Here is a 20516-nt window from a genome sequence, read left to right as displayed (position 1 = left end):
TAGGGCTACCAAATTATTTTAAAATAGCTGCCAGATGAATTTGTCTCCACAAATGTGCGCCACTTTTGCCGGCGCATGCTAAACTATACGGCGTAGAACATTCAAGGTTGTAGAGAAACGGAAGGTAGTGTAATAGGTAAGACAGGACCTTGATAATAAGTATAATTTTTCAAATTTGTGATCTGGGATGTTTATAATGGTTGAAGGTCAAAATACAGCCATTATCAAAAGTATTTTTGGTTACAACAGGCCATAATTGCAATCCATTCCTGCCTATGAAACTACCGCCAACGGCGGTCCAGCTGGGTCAGCTCGTCTGTGGTTCATTTTGATTTTTGATATTGTTGTATATCGTTATTCCCTTACTCAATGCAAAAAAATGAAATATGTGTACCAAGAACAAGAAGGACCATGCACATGGAGCATTTTTAACAGGCTTCTTGTTGTGCATAAAAGGCATGTTCATTCATGTTACCTATTTAACGATTGCAACTACTTTTCCAAACTTTCTATGATGCCGAAACATTTTTTCCTATCTTATATTTAGTAGTTCCGTCCCTGTTTTGTGTTAATACTTTTGCACTTACAACTTTTGAAAATTTGATTTTTTTATGTTAATGAGTAATGACATGTGTAGGTATCTATTTCCTTTTTGATTCATTAAGATGCTCATTGCTGTGATATGTGCTTCAAGTGAATGCACTAAGTAACAAATAATGATAATTATCCTTAAAATTCAGTTTGACTCACCACATGCAAATACATAAGCAATAGGTTTGGTAGGTAGTTACCAACCAAGTGCAAGTATGACCAACCTTGAAGTTGAATGTGGCCTCTGTCTCTGACTGCTGTCAGTAGCAACACTTTCTTTAATTCTTTATTGTCCAAAAGCCAAGAATATGAATTGCAATGATACAAAAGCATGTGAAGATGAATTTACTTTGTCAGAATTTACTTTGTTCAAAAGTCAAAATTATATATCAATGAATAAGTAAACACATAACAGCCTTTACCCGCCTAATGGAATGTCTATAAATTATAAAATAAGGGCAGAAGTAAACGTGGGATCACAAGCATTACTCATTGCACCATTTAAGACATCAGGCTAGGTAAGTGTGCCTACCTAGTTAATTAAAATTTACACAATCTTGATGAGTATGAAACAGTCATTTTGTGTTCATTCCGTCTGGTTTATGGCACAGGCATTACCACATTATTTTTACTGCTGTTTCAGCTGGTGGTATCTCCTGGTCCTGTGTGAGGTGCTACTCCATCTGCCATCCAGTAGCCTGCAGTGATGGACTCTGGCGACGTGGCGGCAGTGCCGCAGGCCTCCTACCACATCGAGGTGTCGTCGGCGGACGGCTCGACGCCACCGGCCGAGTCGGTGCAGTCGCCTCCATCCAGCGGCAGCAGTGGCGGCGCCGCGCGCTCGGTGGTGGTGTTGCGGGCCGGCTCGGACGGCGGAGAGGCGCGCGGCGTCAAGTATGTGCTCACCGGCGCGACGGCGCGCCAGGGAGCCGCCGTGGGCGTCACGCCCGTCAAGTCTCTGGCGGTCGGCCGACCACCCAGCGGTGAGTGCGCGATACCGACCGCCCAGCGGTGGGTGCGCGACACTGACCGCCCCGTCACGCTACTCCCGCACCAGTTACGCTGTTCAGTCTTTTGTTGTCCGTTCTAGGTTACTTTTGCGTCGTTATGCGTGTTTTATCAAAAAGGGATAGATTCTGCTGCTGTCTCCCTGACAGTCACAAGATCCATTGGCCTGATGAGTATGTGGAAGAACTGATTATCTCTACTGTGTTTGATATGTTTTACTTTTAGTGTTCATTTGATTCTTTCCAAGTAATTGTGCATGTTTGCAATTTAAATAAATTTTATTAGAAATTGCTCATCTGCAGGTACATGAGCTTCCTTGCAGAAGTATTAGTTACTTGTCGAGTTGCTCACTTGTTATACATTACTTGTTATTCGCTCATTACCTCTAACGTTTTTCGCAAGACTGCGCAGTAGTCGAAAACGCCATAACTGAGTAAATAAATATCCCTTTGTCAGGTCAAGCCACATCGGCGGCGCGGGCGCGTCAGATCCTGAAGAAGCGTCACGATCTCAGTATGGCGGAGAAGAAGTACACCAAGATGCTGCACCCGGACCTGAATGCGTCCGGCGCCGAGCTCGGCGACGGAGCGCAGTCGGGGTCGGCGCCGGTCATGATCTGTGAGCCGGAGCCGGAGGCGGGCGTCCAGCAGGGCCAGGCGCGCACCCTGTTCTTTGTGGCCAAGCCGCCGGAGGAGGCCATCAAAGAGGAGCAGGACGCCGTCCAAGAGGAGGCCGAGGCGCCGGTGCCCCAGCTGCCCGACGGGCCGGCGCCGTCCACAGACGACCCCGCCGACGAGCTGGGCGTGCTGAGACGGCTGGCGCGCTTCAAACTCTCGGAGCGCTACGAGATCCTGCCGGCCGCCTCGTTGGAGGACGCTGAAGAGATCATGCACCGGCTGCGCGTACAGAACCTGGCGCTCAAGACCGAGATGGTGCGGCTGGCCACAGAATTCGAGCGGCACGACGACGAGCACGGGCTCCGCTCGCGCCGCGGACGCAAAAAGCGCACCACCATCGTGGCCGTGGATCGTCTGAGGGAGCTGGAGAAAATCGAGGCCGGCATGCACACACTGTTCACCCCCTCCCAAGTGAAAACCCTCTCGCGTGACTACAAGAAAAACAGCGTCCAGTGGCGCGACGAGGATTTCCGTCGCGCGCTCGGGCTTCTGGAGCATAGCAATCAGCACACCTTCAACTATGTACGCAAGGTGATGAACATACCGCTGCCCAGCATCGGCACGCTGAAGCTGCGCTGTCCGTCGCAGCCGGAGCTGCATGTGCGCCTGGAGGCGGCGCTGCGCGAGCGTGGAGACATGGGCCGCAGCGGTCGCCGGATGAGCGGCCATGGCGCGGTCGGAGACGCCGGCGATGGCGTGGGCGGCGAGCACGCCTACCCGGAGATGCAGACCGACGACGGCCGCCAGGAGGACGACTGGATCGCCGTGACGCCCACGCGCGGCATCCTCAAGAGAAAGCGGTCCTCGGGCGGCGCGGCCTCGGCGCGCAAGGTGACGCACCAGGACGAGGAGGTGGTGTTTTATGAGGCGCCAACGCCGGTGGCGCAGCGGGGGCGAGGCCGGCGCGGCGTGGGCCGGAGAGGCGGCAGCAGTGCCAGCACGCCGCGCCACCAGAGGGGTCTGGTGGAGCACTACGAGCCACCGCCGCCGCCGCCTCCTCCACCTCCACCTCCCCAGGAGGAGGAGGAGGAGGAGGAGCCCGAGTTCGACGACGACGAGGAGGACGATGAGGACGATGAGCCCGAGGACGCGGAGGACTTTGAGGAGGAGTTTGGCGAGGAGATTGAGATCGACCCCGAGCAGCAGGAGGTGCCGGCGCATTACGAACAGTACCAGCCCGCGTACGAGGACGGCGACGGCACCTGGACCACGTGGGACCCGCGACAACTGCAGTGAGACGGCTCTGTCCGGTCGGGGCGCAGGTCAGAGTCCACAGCGTACATTGGGTGTGTGGATATCACATGGTTTGCCACGAGCTGTGTGGGCGCCATTGAGTGAGGTTGGGTTTGGCAGGATGCGAACGTGTAGTGCTCGGCGAGTGGTGTGATTGGGGAAAGAGGTATGCAGTTCACCACAGATGTCTGTGGTATATGGATGACCATGAGTACAACAGCCTGTCGAAGGGAGTGTGGCCGCCTGCATGCAGAGCAAAGGCTGGGCTCCCTATACGTGTGAATGATTCGTTTTTGCTATTTGTTTTTTATCCTTCGTCATATGCTGTCCAGCAAGCCGGGAAATATGTATTCCTTGGATAGATGGCAAGCTACGCGCTTTTCGTTATCTTATGTGTAGCTGTGTTCTTGATCTTGAGAAAGCAGTACGTTTTGTCTAAGTTTCCAAGTTTAATTTAAGGTCATCATCCATCGTCATTTGGGGATATGTGGGGTGCGGTCAAATACAACATGCTCATTGCAAAGTCACTTAGTTTTGTATTGTTTCTCCCCGCGATGTATGATAGCATTGCGCGCTGTTACGAACTCTCTGAGTCTGCACTGGATAATACCCACGCCCGCCGCCCACACATTGCGCTGACGGTATATCTCGGGAAGCGTGCTTTTGCCAACTCGTTGGTCGCGGCGAGCGTGTGGTCTGTGGGTCTGGGAGTGCGTTCGCGATACCTGCTACTATCTGTGTGTCGTTGGTTCATCTTTGGTGTTTTTTGTTTGATTTTGATTTGCTGTACCTATGTTGACGGCCACATGAAATATGAATACAATATGTGACTTTATTTTGTGTCTGCTGTTGGGCAGTCCATGCATAGAATCGGAGAAAACAGATAACTTTACACGGGTTGGCTGGTGATCCACGAACATAAGGGTAACAATACCTGAGAAGAGAGGTCAAGGTCACTCGTGGCTACCTGGCGCGTGCTGACTTGATTGCTCTTGGGTTTACTTTCCAAGTTCCAGCGATGGGTGTCAGTATACCAAAAACGCTAATCTTCAGTGGTAGAGGACCGAGTAACATGTTGCAAATCATGGGGGGGGGGATTCGTTCTTCGTGAGTCATTCTAAGAAACTTGACGTGATAAAAATTCGTTAATTTTATCTCTTGGTTCATCGGTCGCCGTCGGTTTCGCCACTTTTAGCTAAATAGGAGCAGAACGTCGCCCTCGGAACTATTGATCATATCACGCAGGTCAGTGCCAGGCGCCCTCGTAGATACGGCTTACGTAAACCGAATTCACTCCCCCCCCCCCCCCCCCCCCCCCAATGATCCGCCCAAACCTCTAACTTTAATGGCAGGTGTGTCAGAGAGAAAGTCTCATATGAATAGGCTGTGCTATATCTGCGCAAAGGCAAGATATCCCATATCAGCAGTCAATGTCCTGCCCCCAAAGGAGCCCTCTTTCAACAGAACTAGACTGGAGTGCTCTGACTGAGTTGGCATGGCGACCCCGTCCGCTGGCTTTATGTATAGAGTCGCTGACGGTGGCCACCCCAGTAGATAACGACGCGGCAGTCGCTGAGCGGGGTGGGTTCTGAAGACTGACTGCCAGCCTGTGACGACCAGACTCGACTTCAAGTCATCATATCAAGAACCAGGGTGAGTTAACAGAGCAGCTCAACATACGAACTGCCGAGAACAGCTGCCCGTCGGCTCGCTTCTGCGGCGTACAGTGATTTGTCCTATTTGATCGGGTGGGTCTCTTCTGCAACTGGACAATGATCGGCTGGTTGCGCATCGGTATGATGCTGGGTCTGACTCTGATCTTTGCCTTTCCCCTGACGGTGATCGCCAGAAATCGGATTATTCGGGGAGAGCCGATGATCATCCTCATACTGAACATGACCATTATTCTTTTTCTGTTCAGCTTCATGATTCTCGTCATCTCTAGTGCTGACATTCTGTTTGCATTTAACACGCCTCGGCTTCTCTGCGGTGTGTTGATGTCAGTTTCCTTGGGCCTCTTCAGCGGATTCAAGGTGTCGACCTTCTTCTTGGCGCTGGAGCAGTATATCGCTGTGGTCTGTGCACTGCGTCACTTTACCATCATGAGCAGATGGGTGAACAGGATGAACGCTCTCACATGGTTTTACATCTTCACCCTAGCCTCGGCCGGACTGGTCTGCGACCTTCTGGGACTCGAGACTATAGCCGACTTTGACATCCGAGTGTTCGGCAATGACCACCAAATCCGAGGATGCGACTGGACAAAAATACCGAATGCGTACATGGTAGGCGTCCAGGCGTGCGTTTCCCTTTTCTCCATGTTGACATGCGCTCTTCTGCTCTACACGGCCGTTCAAGGATGGAGGCACGAGAAGAGGATCACCAAAGGCGATGTCAGCCGCCAAACTCAGCGGTTTATGCTGCGCTTCAAGTCCTTCAAGCGTATCGTCAAACTGCTGGTTGTATTTCTTCTAATCGACATCATCGGCACGGCGATTCACATCGCCTCCCGATCGTTTACGCTGCCTTCCGCGTTTGAGAGCATCACACACGCTGGCAGAATCCTCTGTCTCCTCGTCGAGTACTGGGCGTACGGCGTTAGTAACACCATCATGCGAAAAGCGATGAAGTCGTTTCTGGGGTTTCGCCAGCGGACGGTCGAGCCCCAGGTACCGCCATCGCGGGCCCCGGAGCCGACTCCTCGTCACATTCAGTTAGACCAGCTCGTGCTGGCGGACCTGGAAGCAGCGCCCGGGAATTGAGACTGGCAAACACAGCTAGGAAAGTTGATTTGTGCCGGGTGATGTAGGCACTGAACAGGCACAATAAGTCGAACGACATTGTGAGCCAAACTATCGGGGAAAAAAATCCATGCATCAAGGCGGACATTGGGCACAGGAAATTGGCGAGCGAACCCAAACATGCACTCTGCAGTCCACACAGTAGATAAGGGAACTGTACACTTTCTTGTTATCAATATGCCTGGAGTATGATCTGCATGCCCGACAATGAAGACTCCAATAAAGTATTTTAACAATATACATGATAGGAGATCGCTGGCGTTGACGTTAGTACTAGTAGGCGCTAAATGCGAAGGATCGAAAGATTCAAAGGCATCTGTAGTTTTTACGTGTGCAGACAGAATAGAAAGAAGTGAATATTGATTAGGTTGATTTGTGGTTAGATTTGCACGTTCCGAGGCTCTCGGCACTAAGCGCTACCAAGTCAACTATCAGCTGACTGCCTCAATACCATAAAGCAGTATAGTTATTCAGTGTCATAAACGGTGCACTCCAGCGATTTGTAGAACACAGCTCGTCATCGTTCGTAAATCCACCATTTAGTGTTTTTGTCGCACATGAAATACATATTTATCATCATCACTGAGGCTCTCGATGACCCCTACGCATAGTGTATGTTGACACACAATATCTGACGACACATAAGCGGCTCTGTCGGCTAACACCGGCCTAAGTGTGACCTCGCGCTCTGCAATGAGCCAAAAGCACGGCAGCTATATCTGTTTGAGACCGGTTAACAGAAATATACCTACCTGTAACGCATTGTTATTTTCGTGACAGCGCTACGGAAAACGTAGTAAGACCTTTCTGTAGGCAGCCATTAACGAATACGATTGGGACGTATATTGCATTGCACTGAGTTGATAAAATAAGTCTCGGCATATATGAATAGGCGGCATACGTGCCCATAAAAATATGTATTGTCATCAAGTCATTCGGTCCAACAATCATTTCGGCAATTATAATAAATGCAACAACGAGTAAAAATGGCCATTACTGCAGTTGTAAAAGGCCCTGAACATTAGCGTAACTTAACCCGAAGTTTGGCAGTAAAAACGGCACTACATACACAGCCTACACAGTACCGTGATGCAGGGCATTAGATTTAGGATCAATGCCTGAGGATTTCGCATCTTGAGCTTTTCGCATTTTGCATCTGTCCTCTACCATTATTCTTACACTTGATATTTATACATACCGGACTGTCACTAGTTTGCGAGACTCGACCCTGCTGGGTCAACGTTGGACAGACGAATCTAGCTGTTCGTCACTGACAATATGAAAACGGTATCCGTTATTGAATTGAAGAAGACTGGATTTTGTTAAGGAAGAAAAATAAATTCCATAGATGGTCTCAGCTGCAGCTATTTGAGGCTAGCCCCAAATAATAAGCAAAGTTATTTCGCAATGACACCGGGATAACGGTCCCAAGCTGTCTCTCGCACGTTTATACCCGTGTTCAGGCATTGACGAATAATGTCAAATCACGAGGCGGCATATTCAACTACTGCAACTATGAAGTAGGTAAATTGTATAATTGTACAAATCTTGGTGGCATTCATCAGATTGGTGACAAATATCCCTAGCCGGATTGTTTTATGAAAAAAAAACAACCGCTTACAAACATACCAGTATGTTCCTGCTTGAAAATATGACTGGCTCAGCGACTTCAACGCTTCACATCCACGTGATTACGTCAGCACAGCCTTGGAAGGTGGCTATCAAAACGACTTCTTGCTCCGAGACAGTTTGCTGCACGTTATCTCCCACAGCCAGCGACGCTCCCTGCGGCTAGGCCGCTGGTCGCGGCTGAAACACAGAGACACCGGCTGTTACCATTACTGGGCAATATACGACACTGTGACACCGCCACTAGCGCGTATCACATAAAAACGTGCTATACTATACCATCCCCCCGTCCGTCGTCTCCATCCTCAGGACGTTCGAATCCTCCTCCACGCCACAACCCTCGCTCCGGGATGGACAGGCAACTTTATCTCATGCGGGCTGCTCCCTTGGAGCGGCACCGCTGCTCCGAAGGGAACATACCCGTAGCCGGGTGCAGTGAGTACTGGGGGCGGGGGGGGGGGGGCTGGTCGGCCTGTCCTTTGGGAAGGGCTCAGCCCCTGGTGACTCTAGGGAGCTCGCCCACACCAATGTCTCCTCCTAATTCCTATCATCCTCCCGGCTCTGCAATAGTCTCATTGGACCGAAAGAGCGTAACCCAACAAAACAAACAAACAAACTATACTATACTACACCATTTCTATTTATACTATTTGTTAGTACTCATAGCGTGGAAGTAAAAGTCCAGAAACAGGAGACCATAATACACGCTATACTAGAAATCTGCAAACAACAAATTCACAACAAACCACACAAGTTGGGGTGCTCAGTACATCCAGTGTGAACCAGGCTTTCACTCGCCAACCAACACCTCACCTCTACTAACGGGTGGTGTGACGTCACGCCGCTCATTTGGGCGTGATCAGGTACATGACCTCGTCAAGCACCTCCAGGTTCCAGGCCTTGAGTCGCTCCCAGTCGTCTACAGTCCTCTGCCGGCGGCCGAGACACTCCAGCTTCACGTACTCGTCTGGAACGTGCAGAGACGTCGTTGGTAATGAACGGGTGAGGCCAGTGGTAGCGAGTGACCGCCGTAAACGCACAGCACACGACGGCAGGTTACTGGTAAAACGACAGAAGGCAAATAACAAAGCTGAATTACTAGGGTGACCCGCGTGCTCCGCAACGCGAAAAGGAGGTATTTTCGATTGACGGGTGTTTGGTTGTTCTTGTGTCGGTTTGGTTATCCATCCATTTCGGTCGATTGCTTTTTGATGGCTAAATGATTTGGTTTGGAAAGAATATCTATCGGATCGAGGTGCCCGTGTCTGATAAGCATGCTTTCTACTTCAGAACCTGTCAATAGTTCAGTGAACCTGTCAAATGTGTTTTATAATTCAGGTGCGTAGTTTTTTGACAAATGAAAGGCGTAGATAATTTTCGCTAAAAATGGATTTGCAGAGGTTTGAAACATTTATATTTTTAAGAATACTATTGCTTGTCATGCAAAAATGATGAATGGATCTTGGAGAGAATTGAATGCTCTCTCTAATGATAGCATTTTCAACTGTCAAACGTATCAGATTAAGCAGCAAATCCCGTGTAATTATTTAGTGGCACATTATGGACAAATACCATTTTCATCAGCGATTTGCTCCACCTTGTTTTCGATCAATTAGCTTTTCACAATTTTATCATGAGAGGCGGTACATTTCTCCTGGGAATAGGCGTTGCTTTGACTCACTCATTCTGACGGTCACGTGAAAATAAAATAAGATCCAAAATCCATTTAAAACGGCACTTTCTGAAATAAAATTGCCCTCACGTGTGCACGTGGCGCGTGCCATCCTCCACACCGCACACCATTCGATAGCCCGTTCGATTCTCTACACGATGGTGTTTTCCCCGTGCCAATCGGGCCCACGGCTACCGAGATATTGCACAGAAACCGGACCCGTGTCGGGCAAATTTTGCCATTTTCGCCCGTTTTTGCAAGCCGATTTATACATGTAAAGTCTATGACGCGAATTTGCACTTTTTGGGCACGCGCCACGCGCTCGCTATCGACCCGATCGAGCCGAGACCCCTCAAAGGCACGTTGTCCATCCTTGTTCTATGAGTTGCGCAAACTTCAGCGCGGTAGGTGCAACGGTGTGACCTGTAACCCGCGCTACGTAGCACCATGTCGCGACCTTCGTAATAGACAGAAACTACGTCACCACAAATAGTAATATAGATGTGGCTTACGCGAAGAAAAACACCGAGAAAAGAGTCGAGACCGAACCCTGCTCAAATTTAGCGAGCACTGTCCGAGCCATTAGCTGTAAATCTGGTCCTCTCACTGCAGCCCTGGCAAGGCCTCTCCCTACAGCAACTGGCTCTCGCACTGTAGTTCTATAACCCTCCCACTGTAGGCAAACCCTGTAAACCGTGACCAGCCCATCAATTTCTAACGACACCCTGTTCAAATCTTCCATTGAGACCTAACCAAACCCCAGGCTCACCGAGGACATGCATCCCTCACTTCGCTCCGAGGTCCTATTTAAAATATCTCACGACGGCCATAGAATATGTCAACTCACCGAGGTCCTGTTTGATGTCGGTTTCGGTGAGCGCGCGCGGCGGCCCCGAGTATCGGCTGGTGTCGTACTCCACCGCCCAAAGCAGCCAGCGGCAGCCGGGGGCCATCACACCGCGCATGAACCGGCAGTACCTGCGATATGGAAACACAGTATGATGGCACCAAAGAACAGGTATTAACTGCGGCACGAATTCACAGTATGAGAACGAGATTGACAGGACGCGCCAGGGCCCAGGACACATGACATATCGACGTGACATTCAGCTACTCCATCGGTACTCGTCTCTTAGATCCACGACTAAGCGTCTTGAGACTTTAGCTCAATCTATTGGAAAGCTCTATTCGCTAATAGCGGAGTCAGCACGTTCGATAGGAATGGCAAGAAGTCTCCCGGATTTCGGAGTCTCCCGGACGACGAAGATTCTACGTCCTCCGGCCAATGTCGTTCAAGGTCGGCGGGGGGCTGGGCTGCGGTTATCGACCGGGATTGGCCGGACGACGTAGAATCCTCGTCGTCCGGGGAGACTGCGAACACGCCGGCTAAATGTGACCGCTGATTGTGCACTCACGCCGGCCGGTCGTCCCGGGTGATGGCCACATAGGATCCGCGGTCCCAGATGGCCTGCACGGGGCCGATCAGCTGGGGGTTCAGCTCACAGAGGTCCGCCTGGTACAGTCGCATCCGACCGTCGGCAGTCTATGGGAGGGCGGAGAGAGTTCAGACGCTGGACAGGGACACATTTAGGGACGGAGTTAGAGACAGAGCAGAGATTGTGACCAGTCTGACAGCCAGAGAAATTCAGACAAACACGCATAGACATTAGATATTAGATAGATAGACTTGAGGTCTTTCCTTTTAGTTGATCATTTGATAGTACAAGCAACGGAATGGAAATTCATTAAATAGTTACCTCATCTTTTCATCTTTCAACAAATTTAGCTGAATATCATATGAACCGATAAAAGTTCCTATTACTTACTGACATACAAAGCAAGAAAAAACATTGCCACACAGCACTTGCCTGAAAGAGGTTGCCAGCTTCTGTCGTCGTTTTGGTGAACTCCAGATTATTTTCGGTGAAAAAGTCCGTAATGGCCTTCTCGACGCCCTCGATTCCTATCACGGTATGCCCTTTGTTGTACAGCCTGTGGGGCAAAGATAAAGTCGGTGACTGATAAGTAATAATCTTGTCCAACATACAAATGCCTGCATTTAAGTCTGAACTCTGAAGAGTTAGAAACTCTGACGCTGCAGGTCAGGAATCAGTGAATAGTCAGAATTCACAAGTTTGGCGTCAGAAGAGTCAGTCAGAAGCGAATTTTGTTGAGCCTATGGCTCATCTCTGAAGTCTGAACTCACCACATCATGTCCAGTGTCTTGCCGCAGAGGGGCACCAGGAAGGCGACGGGCTTGTCGTCGCTGGCCGCCCTGTGGTACCACTGCTCCAGGTTGGGGTTGACGACCGGCATGTGGAAGCGAATGTTGTCGGCCTGCCACTTCTCGCGCCACGTGTCCATCCGGTGTGCGCCGGCCATGGCTGCTGGGCTGGCGGCAGGGAGAGGGGGCTGAGCTGGCGGTACAGGGAGGGGGCTGAGTTTGCGGCACGGGGAGGGTGCTGAGCATGAGGCCCAGTCACTAGCGGCACGGACATTTCATGGACACTGCGGCACTGGCGGGGCGCGGACTGCACATGGTCACAGCGAGGGGTCCAGCAGCCACAGCCAGCAGCCCACCTACACAGGTCACCGGTACGCCATTCGGGGCAGGAGTGGTCAGTGGAGGCAAAACTAACGGTACATGAAGCCAAGAATACCCGTCTAAAGAGTAAGGACAAGCAGAAGTAGGTATGCATCTTCGGAAAAGATGCATTGAAAGCAAGGCACTAATTTCATGCGATACAAGCGAAATAGAAACGAGCTAGGAGAAATAAAGCATGCAGAATTGGACAGGTGCAAAAGCAAGCTGCTAAGATGAGAGCAACAAAAAGGCGCTGCGAATATTGCGTACCTAACAAACTTTCGTAACGATAAAAGTCCGTTCATAGTTCATACACCATTAGCTTCAACCAGCTGAGCTAGAACATACTTCACAGCACTGCTGAAATAACTACAATCTTTGCTACGCAGCGTCGAGCAAATACAGCAAACCCGTCCCATCCGCACAAACTACGTTTGGCGATGTGGTAGGGAAGCCAGATGGTAGCGTAAGCCTAGCGGACCAAAGAACTGCAGGCTGCGGGTCGTACCTTTACTGCGTGATGGACTCATCAGCTTGGCACCTCCTCGTCAACACCAGCGCGATTATATCTCATTGAGTGCACATCGCACCTAATGGGGGCACCCATACTTATGATCACAAGGGAAACTATCGTGTTGCACAAAATAGGTTAATTAAATAGGGAGCAAGAAGGGCAAGAAAGTTTGTATTTCTTTCGGTCGGAACAAACACGTAACATCATTCATATGTACACCCAACACATTTCAATCACAAGCATGATGACGACAAGTTTCAAATAACGAAATAATGGTTGGATGCACTTGCTTTGGATCTAACAAGAATAGTCAGCTTATCATAACACACATCGTGCAAGACATCGAAACGTGATTCGACTTTCAAACAAATCTAGCCAATCTTTCGACATCTGTAATTGGTAATGGGCCAAAATATCCTGAAACAATGCATATAACTTTTAGTGACTGATAAGTGGCAAGAAGACATGCGAGTTATGAACAAACAATGAGTTCAATCAGTGAATCTTTGACAAATTAGTGATTCAAATAACAAACTATGCAAAAGTTCCTTACCGTGATCGTGTGGATCATGAGGCACAAAAATATTAGGATTATTCACAAATTAGCTCCTGAGTAACACACAGCCTGTTGTTACCGAAAGACATGGACATCTGAGCATACCTCCCAAGTATCTCGGACGCCGTCAGCTGACAGTAGCGATTCCACAGCCAGCGATAAGGCAGGTATCTCCATACCGTTTACCAAGTCCACCACTGGTCCCATCCAGCAGGTAGCACAGACAATGCTCGAGGTAGCAGCAGTCATTATTTGAGATCCCTCGGGAGTTTGTCGGCGTCCTACCGATCCCTGGGGCCAGTGACAACACAATCCCCCGCCCAATCCTAGATCCGCCCGCCGCTAGAGATGGTGACCCCGCCTGGTAGCGGACACACCGGACGATTGGCCCCCCTCCCAACGCGGCCGCGGCCCGTCCAAAACGTCCAGGATGTCCCCTCCGCCGCGCCAGTCGGGCCACCGCCCCGGCGACACGGCCGCCTCCAGCCAGCCCACCTCCGTCGCGGCCGGCGGCGGCGACGGCGAGCGGTGCAGCACGCCGGAGCGCGCAGCCAGGAGGTCATACTGGCGCAGCGGTGCGCCGCGTGGCGGCTGGGGCGGTGCGTCCAGCCAGCCGGTGCCGACGTCCGCGCCCGTGCTGGCTGCCTCGACCATCTTGAGGAAACGGATGGGGTCCTGCTCAGCAGAGTCCTCCTGACTGCTGGTGCAGACTTGCAGCACAAACTCGGCATCGTTCGTGTCTGTCTCGGGCTGGGATTCAGCGCACGGCGCGCTGCCGTCGCCCCGACCGCCGCCATCACCGTCCGCGGAGGCGGGCCCGTCTCCACGGAGCAGAGCCTGCATCAGCGGGCAGTCGCCCCCGGGCGGCGGCGGCGGCTGGCGCCGGTACAGCGCCACCAGCTCGGCGCGCTCTTCGTCGCAGACCAGCGCGCCGCCGGCGGTCAGCTGCTCCAGCTGGGCTCGCACCTCGGACAGCACCGTGTCCAACAGGTCCTCCATCCGCACCCCGCCGCCGCCGGCGCCCGGCGTCAGGCCCTCGCCCTCGTCCGGTGTGACCGGGAGCCGAGTAGCGCTGCTGAGCGGGCGGCGCGGCGCCGTCCAGTCTCCACCCGAGACCGCCGAGCCGCCAGCCGCGTCCGCCATCGGGACAGTCGCAGAGCAAGCGGTATCGGAAACACCAGCGGCCGGTCGCACCTCGGACCGTCTCCGTGAGGCCGAGTCTGTGCGGCACCGACCGTGCGACCCCGCAGCGGAGCCGGCCGGAGAGGCCGCACGTGCTGCCGACCGGCACGCGGAGTCGGCCCGGCTGCAGCAGCGGTGAGGGTCACCTCCCCTCGTTTCAGAGCGACATCGGTGCACCTCTGCGTCCGTCACCCGGGAGGATCGGCCGCCGCTGACGGGGGACGGCGGCCGGGCGGCGGAGCTGCGCACCGCCGAGCGGCCGCGCGGCGGCTGCCGGCTGTCGGCCGCCGAGCACGACACCAGCGGGGAAGCGTCCGAGTCTGAGCCGTCCACGACGCCCACACAGCCGCGCTGGCAGCGCGGCGCGGCGCCCGTCTGAAACAGGCTGGCCAGCCGGGCCTCGGCGCGGCGGCGGGCCTCCTCTTGGTGTCGCGGCTGGTGGGCCGAGCGTCGGCTGAGCGGAGACGACTGGCAGCCGCCCGGCAGCAGGCCGCCCACCGGCCGCCGCAGCGACAGCCGGCTGTCCGTCTGCTGGCAGTTGGGGTCGACGGGGCCGCGCGCGCCCCGCAGCAGCTCGTGTCTCACCGCGCGCCGGGAGGAGCGGCCCATGGCGCCGCACTCACCGCAGATACCGCCAGTCAGTCGCCCAAATTATTATAGTTAGCTTCACTGTAGGGTTAAGCTAATGCATGTGCTTGCTGGAGATCACAAGGTTTGGTTTGGCTTGAAATGCTGAGAAGACAAGAGATAGATTTCATGCAAAGCTCAACCACACAACATGCAAGGAAGAGGCAAATAGGTGGCTTGGTGTAATGCTTGTAAAAATACTGACATTTGCACAACAGCATAGACTGAAATCAATTAGTAGGGGAGAGTGGGGAAAGATGCCCAGGGTTTTACTATGTCATATATTATTCGAAAATGACGATCGGAAAGCAAAAACTTGGAGTTTCAACGGAAGCCGACATCATTTTTCTCCAAAAATATCACTCTTTCGTGCCTGAAATATGATAACTCTTTTTGCCATTAAGCATTTTCCTGAAGAAGTGAAAGGGGGCATCTTACCCCACATGGTGGGAAAGACGCCCCTGGCGTTGGGGAAGATGCCCCCTGCACTATAAGTGACATAAATGGGCACGTGAATCGCCTGAACGAATCAGTAGTCCCTTCGAGCCTGCAGTAGACACCAAACGTCATCGTAAGGGCCCTCAAAAGTAGTCGTAAGGGGCTTCAGAGGTCATCGTTAGGGCCATCATAGTCCAGCGCGGCCAAACAAGCCTCCATGGTGGCGTTCGGAGACCACTGTGGGGCCCTTATAGATCTTCATGATGCTTGAGGGCCCTCGAGCCCATCGTGGGGACCTCAGATGCCAGCGCGGCCTGTGGAGCCAACGTGGGAGCCCTCAAAGGATGTCGTGAGGGGCCCTGGAGCCAATAATGGGGCCCACAGAGGCCGTCGTGAGGGCTCTCAGAGTCAGATGCCGCCCAAAAAGTCGCTGTGTGTGCCGAGAGACCGGCATGGGGAGCACCCGACCGTACTGGACTCTCAATAGTCCCAGATCGGCTTTTGTCTCTCATCACAAGTATGTAATAAATGATTTGACGGACTGCTTGAAGGACAACCTACGGATTTAGGGGGGCGTCTTTCCCCATCAGGACAGGGGGCATCTTACCCCGAGGTACCGAAGTAACATTAAATCAGTACAATTTGTTAGCTATAAAACTACACCCTGAAACAAACTGTTTGGGGCACAGTGTACGCAATACGCATGCTAATGTATCACGACTATAGCAAGGGACGCAAAAATTATCTACTTTCTTTGATATTTACAATGTTTTGACACCAAAATATTTTTGAAAGCAGCAAATAAAGAACATGCAATCACCAGTCAGCCGTTGCCCAACTGAGCTTCGCAAATTTTTGTGCAGTTAACAAGGCAGGCTTCCGCTTTATGCTAAGAGCATAAATTTCCAGGTTCGATTCTTTGTTTCGCCGCTAGAGGGGGTGGGGCATCTTGCCCACCCTGGGCATCTTACCCCCACTCTCCCCTAATTAAGCATAAAAAAGGAGAGAGAGAGAGAGAGAGAGAGAGAGAGAGAGAGAGAGAGAGAGAGAGAGAGAGAGAGAGAGAGAGAGAGAGAGAGAGAGAGAGAGAGAGAGAGAGAGAGAGAGAGAGAGAGAGAGAGAGAGAGAGAGAGAGAGAGAGAGAGAGAGAGAGAGAGAGAGAGAGAGAGAGAGAGAGAGAGAGAGAGAGAGAGAGAGAGAGAGAGAGAGAGAGAGAGAGAGAGAGAGAGAGAGAGAGAGAGAGGAGAGAGAGAGAGAGAGAGAGAGAGAGAGAGAGAGAGAGAGAGAGAGAGAGAGAGAGAGAGAGAGAGAGAGAGAGAGAGAGAGAGAGAGAGAGAGAGAGAGAGAGAGAGAGAGAGAGAGAGAGAGAGAGAGAGAGAGAGAGAGAGAGAGAGAGAGAGAGAGAGAGAGAGAGAGAGAGAGAGAGAGAGAGAGAGAGAGAGAGAGAGAGAGAGAGAGAGAGGAGAGAGAGAGAGAGAGAGAGAGAGAGAGAGAGAGAGAGAGAGAGAGAGAGAGAGAGAGAGAGAGAGAGAGAGAGAGAGAGAGAGAGAGAGAGAGAGAGAGAGAGAGAGAGAGAGAGAGAGAGAGAGAGAGAGAATGTACAGGAGGAATAAGGTGCCCAAATAGGTACCCGCTAAGGCACAGAGTGAAGAGAAAGATCCAAAAAAGGGATAGATTCAGATTCAGAGAGAAAAGATACACACCAAATATGCCATTGCTGCTTCACGTAGATAAATTACACTAATATGCATCATGGATAAGTACAATGGAGCAAAAGGTTAAAAACTTAACAGTACCTATAGGAGAGATTTAGCAGTTCATTCATTTTGTTTGTAGAAATAATATCAAAATAAGGAATTTGTGCAACACAATCAGTCGGGCGCACTGTGGTATCTCCGATTCATTTATGGAGACGTTTCTATTATTGGAAACGTTTCCAATTTTGACTACTCTTCTGTTCCAAAAATGGAAACGCTCGTTCCATAAATAGAAACGCTAACATCTCGGCACATATTTTCTTGCCAAGGGTGGCTGGATTCGATGTATAACAACTGTTTCGCGTAAAACAAGCTCAGATACACCAAAAGCACTTGTCTTCTTGCATGGAAAGCTGTCGTATGCATTAAAATTCACGTCTTTAAAATGCTCCTGAATCGTATCCATTTATGGAGACTTAGTTTCCAAAAATGGAAACGCCGATGTTCCAAAAATAGAAACGCTGAAGTTCAAATGTGTGCAAACTTAGCTTAAATGTGTTTTTAAAATTCACATGCAACTAAAAATTTGATGTTTTGGGACTGGTTTAGCATCTCGGCTCTTGGCAGTTACCTTGGACGTCGGGTTCGATAATAATACCTTACGCGCCGCAACTTGAGCACATTCAAAAGTCAACTAAAACTAAGATTTCCCAGAAACTACTGGACAGATGTGGTCCAAAGTGGGCAATACATAAAGCGTAGATATCATTTCAATATATAAAATTAATATCAATGTTACACTTGAGCTAGAATGAAAAAATTCATCGTCAGAATACAACGGTATTTGGTGTGACGACGGTGCAGACCTTATTTCCATCCTGCTTTTTACGTATTTGCACGGAGATTTACGTTGATCCAAGCCTACGATCATACTCAGCACATTTGAAATATCATAAAATGCCCACTTAAGTCTCCAAATAGGGCTTTGCAACAACTTTCATGCGATTTAATCAAAGATTGACGACCACCAGGCCGCTGGTACACCGGAAAACGCAGCGTGAAAATGAATGAAAAAATGAAGTTCCCGGTGATCTGGTTGTTCCAATCAATGGGTCAGTCTTTCAGTAGTCTGTTAAAAACGTTATTTTTTGTTCGAAACATTCATAAATGTTATTATTTTCGATTAGAAAAACGTGTGAATTTTTTATCACGTCAACATGTTATAAGCATCGCCTCGTTCGTCAACTTTCGGTTTTCTGATCGGAAAGTCGGAGAACAGGAACATAAACTAGAATGCTGGCTGTCGATTGGTGGCATCCTGCGCATGCCAAATTGCACCAATCAATGCCCAGTTTGCTTTAAAGGTAGCGATGCACACAGCGTCTCCATTTATGGAACAGATCGTTTCTATTTTTGGAAACGGCGTATCCATTTTTGGAACATTGTTCCAAAAATGGAAACGTTTCCATAAATGGATCGGAAATACCACAGTGTGCCCGACTGCAATACAAGCACATGTAAATGCCTACCTACCTTAACATTTCATAAACATCAACTACAATGACACACCAAAACCTGAAATGAATTAACACTTTCAAAATTACATTTAGCAGCCATGGGCAATTGCAATGGCCGGCCATGGCTCTGCTAGCGCCACCATCACCAGCTGGCAATTAATAAGCCATCGCTAAGCCAGCACTAACCAATGACTACCCAACTTTTGAACACAGGAAGAAGGGCATGCGTGAGAGGCCAGCCCATTCATGAAATGGGAAAGTAAACAAGAAAAGTACCTACTAAACATTGGATGCAGATGCAGCAGATGAATTTCAAAATTACAATTAGGACAAAAATACACCAGCATTCCCACTTACCAATACTGTGAAATAAAACAGAGGGCAAAGGCAAAGTCAAAGTCCAGGAAGTATACCTAGGTATATTATTTATATGTAAACTGTGTATATATCAATATGGCAAAGTTGGGACAAACTTTGGACGACGGTGAAAACAGGGCGCCTGGGGCGATTTGATCAAGGTTCGTGAAATTCACACGTGACGTTTAGCATATAGAAGGCCCATCAGAGGGGGAGAAGCTCCAAATGTCACGTGACTAATATGCCCTCCGGCGCCCTGTTTTCACCGGCGTCCCAAACTTTTTGAGCACGGTAGGTAATAACGGCACAAATGTCAGGAACCTCCTCACGCGCGGAACTTGAACTCTTGGAACTGATCAAGAACTAATTCTATTGATTGCCTTGGAACTGATCATGATCAATGCCGTATTGAAGGAATCAAATCTTGAATCAAATCGATCAAATCCTTGATCAAGGCGATCAAGGCGATCAAGGCCATTTATTGAGGGGATGGTCACCAGCTTCAAAGACCACGTGACAAAACAGTTCAAAGCGTATAAATGACCGGCAATACATCACGTGGTACATTGCGAAAAAGACCAAAAAGACACAGGTAAATGACGTCAAAGGGAACCTGCTGTGAAAATAAAAGATGCTTGATGAAATTATCGCAAAATGATATAGATGAAAAAGATGATAGAAGGTGAAAGATTAAAGAAGGTGGTTTGTGCCAGGTGGGTGACGGCATGTGATCGCCTGTGCCCCGTGGGCGCATTTACAAATTGCAACCGAGCTCCACCGTAGGGTATTTTATTTCCGCCGTAGTGTATTTCACTTGGGGGATTTTCTACCATACATCTGCCTGAGCTTAGGGTAATTACAATTTGTCGGCGACGTTAAAAAAGATGCAACTTTTTTCGCAGTATAGGATATCGCATGTGCATATTTCTGCCTTTTTGGGTGCGCTTTTCCCTCCATCGGTTTTTCGTGAGTAACTCGCGTAAAAACCGTCCGATCGCGACGAAACTTTCAATACCCCCGATTTTATTAATTTTACACCTACCCTGAAAATTTCATGACCCTGACCCTAATGACCTTTGACCTGTGACCTATTTCTCGAGACCATGTTTGGCCCGAATCGCGATTCGGCGTATGTCGGCTCGCATTAGCCGCGCGGATGCTGTCTTCACGTGGTTTCAAGCGTTGAAACATGTGATATGATGCTGGTCCCATGCATTAGGGTGGGTGTCAAGGTCACCTGAAGGTCAGGTCTCAGCTCAATGACCTTTGATGATCTCGGTTCACTTTTTCGAGTTTTACATGTTTCTAGGCTAGTTTTTGGAGCTGATTTCGAATTTAGTAACCATTTGAACATTACAGGGGGTGTAACGAAATTATCCGGACACCTTTCTTCCCTCCGTAATTAAAAAGCAAAACAATCTGGTACTTTTTCT

The 20516-nt window shown here is 50.2% G+C and overlaps 2 protein-coding genes across 5 annotated transcripts; one reads left to right on the top strand and one right to left on the bottom strand.

Moving 5' to 3' along the window:
* The first annotated feature begins 62 nt into the window (after positions 1 to 62).
* Positions 63 to 4344, top strand: LOC122383732. Of its 4 annotated transcripts, none has more exons than XM_043370458.1 (4): positions 194 to 230; positions 856 to 1109; positions 1235 to 1574; positions 2056 to 4344. In XM_043370458.1, the coding sequence occupies exons 3-4, from the start codon at positions 1298 to 1300 to the stop codon at positions 3510 to 3512; spliced, it is 1734 nt and encodes a 577-aa protein (XP_043226393.1). In that variant the 5' UTR covers positions 194 to 230; positions 856 to 1109; positions 1235 to 1297; the 3' UTR covers positions 3513 to 4344. The 4 variants fall into 4 exon arrangements, with proteins under 4 accessions (XP_043226391.1, XP_043226392.1, XP_043226393.1 ...); XM_043370459.1 differs by lacking the exon at positions 194 to 230 and adding an exon at positions 245 to 314 and having other exon boundaries at positions 1054 to 1109; XM_043370456.1 differs by lacking the exons at positions 194 to 230; positions 856 to 1109 and adding an exon at positions 63 to 136.
* Positions 4345 to 7208: 2864 nt separating this feature from the next.
* On the bottom strand, positions 7209 to 19427 carry LOC122383731 (probable thiopurine S-methyltransferase). The gene is made up of 8 exons (XM_043370455.1): positions 19413 to 19427; positions 19084 to 19088; positions 11818 to 12003; positions 11480 to 11603; positions 11027 to 11154; positions 10459 to 10589; positions 8753 to 8906; positions 7209 to 8119 (listed from the first exon to the last, which is right to left on the bottom strand). The coding sequence occupies exons 3-7, from the start codon at positions 11991 to 11993 to the stop codon at positions 8785 to 8787; spliced, it is 681 nt and encodes a 226-aa protein (XP_043226390.1). The 5' UTR covers positions 11994 to 12003; positions 19084 to 19088; positions 19413 to 19427; the 3' UTR covers positions 7209 to 8119; positions 8753 to 8784.
* Between the last annotated feature and the right edge of the window lie 1089 nt (positions 19428 to 20516).

The sequence above is a fragment of the Amphibalanus amphitrite genome, unplaced genomic scaffold (genome assembly GCF_019059575.1).
Source record: "Amphibalanus amphitrite isolate SeventyFive unplaced genomic scaffold, NRLGWU_Aamphi_draft 000172F_arrow, whole genome shotgun sequence".
Lineage (NCBI taxonomy): Eukaryota > Metazoa > Arthropoda > Thecostraca > Balanomorpha > Balanidae > Amphibalanus > Amphibalanus amphitrite.
The sequence above is the reverse complement of the archived record's forward strand: the minus strand, read 5'-3'. Positions and strand labels throughout refer to the sequence as shown.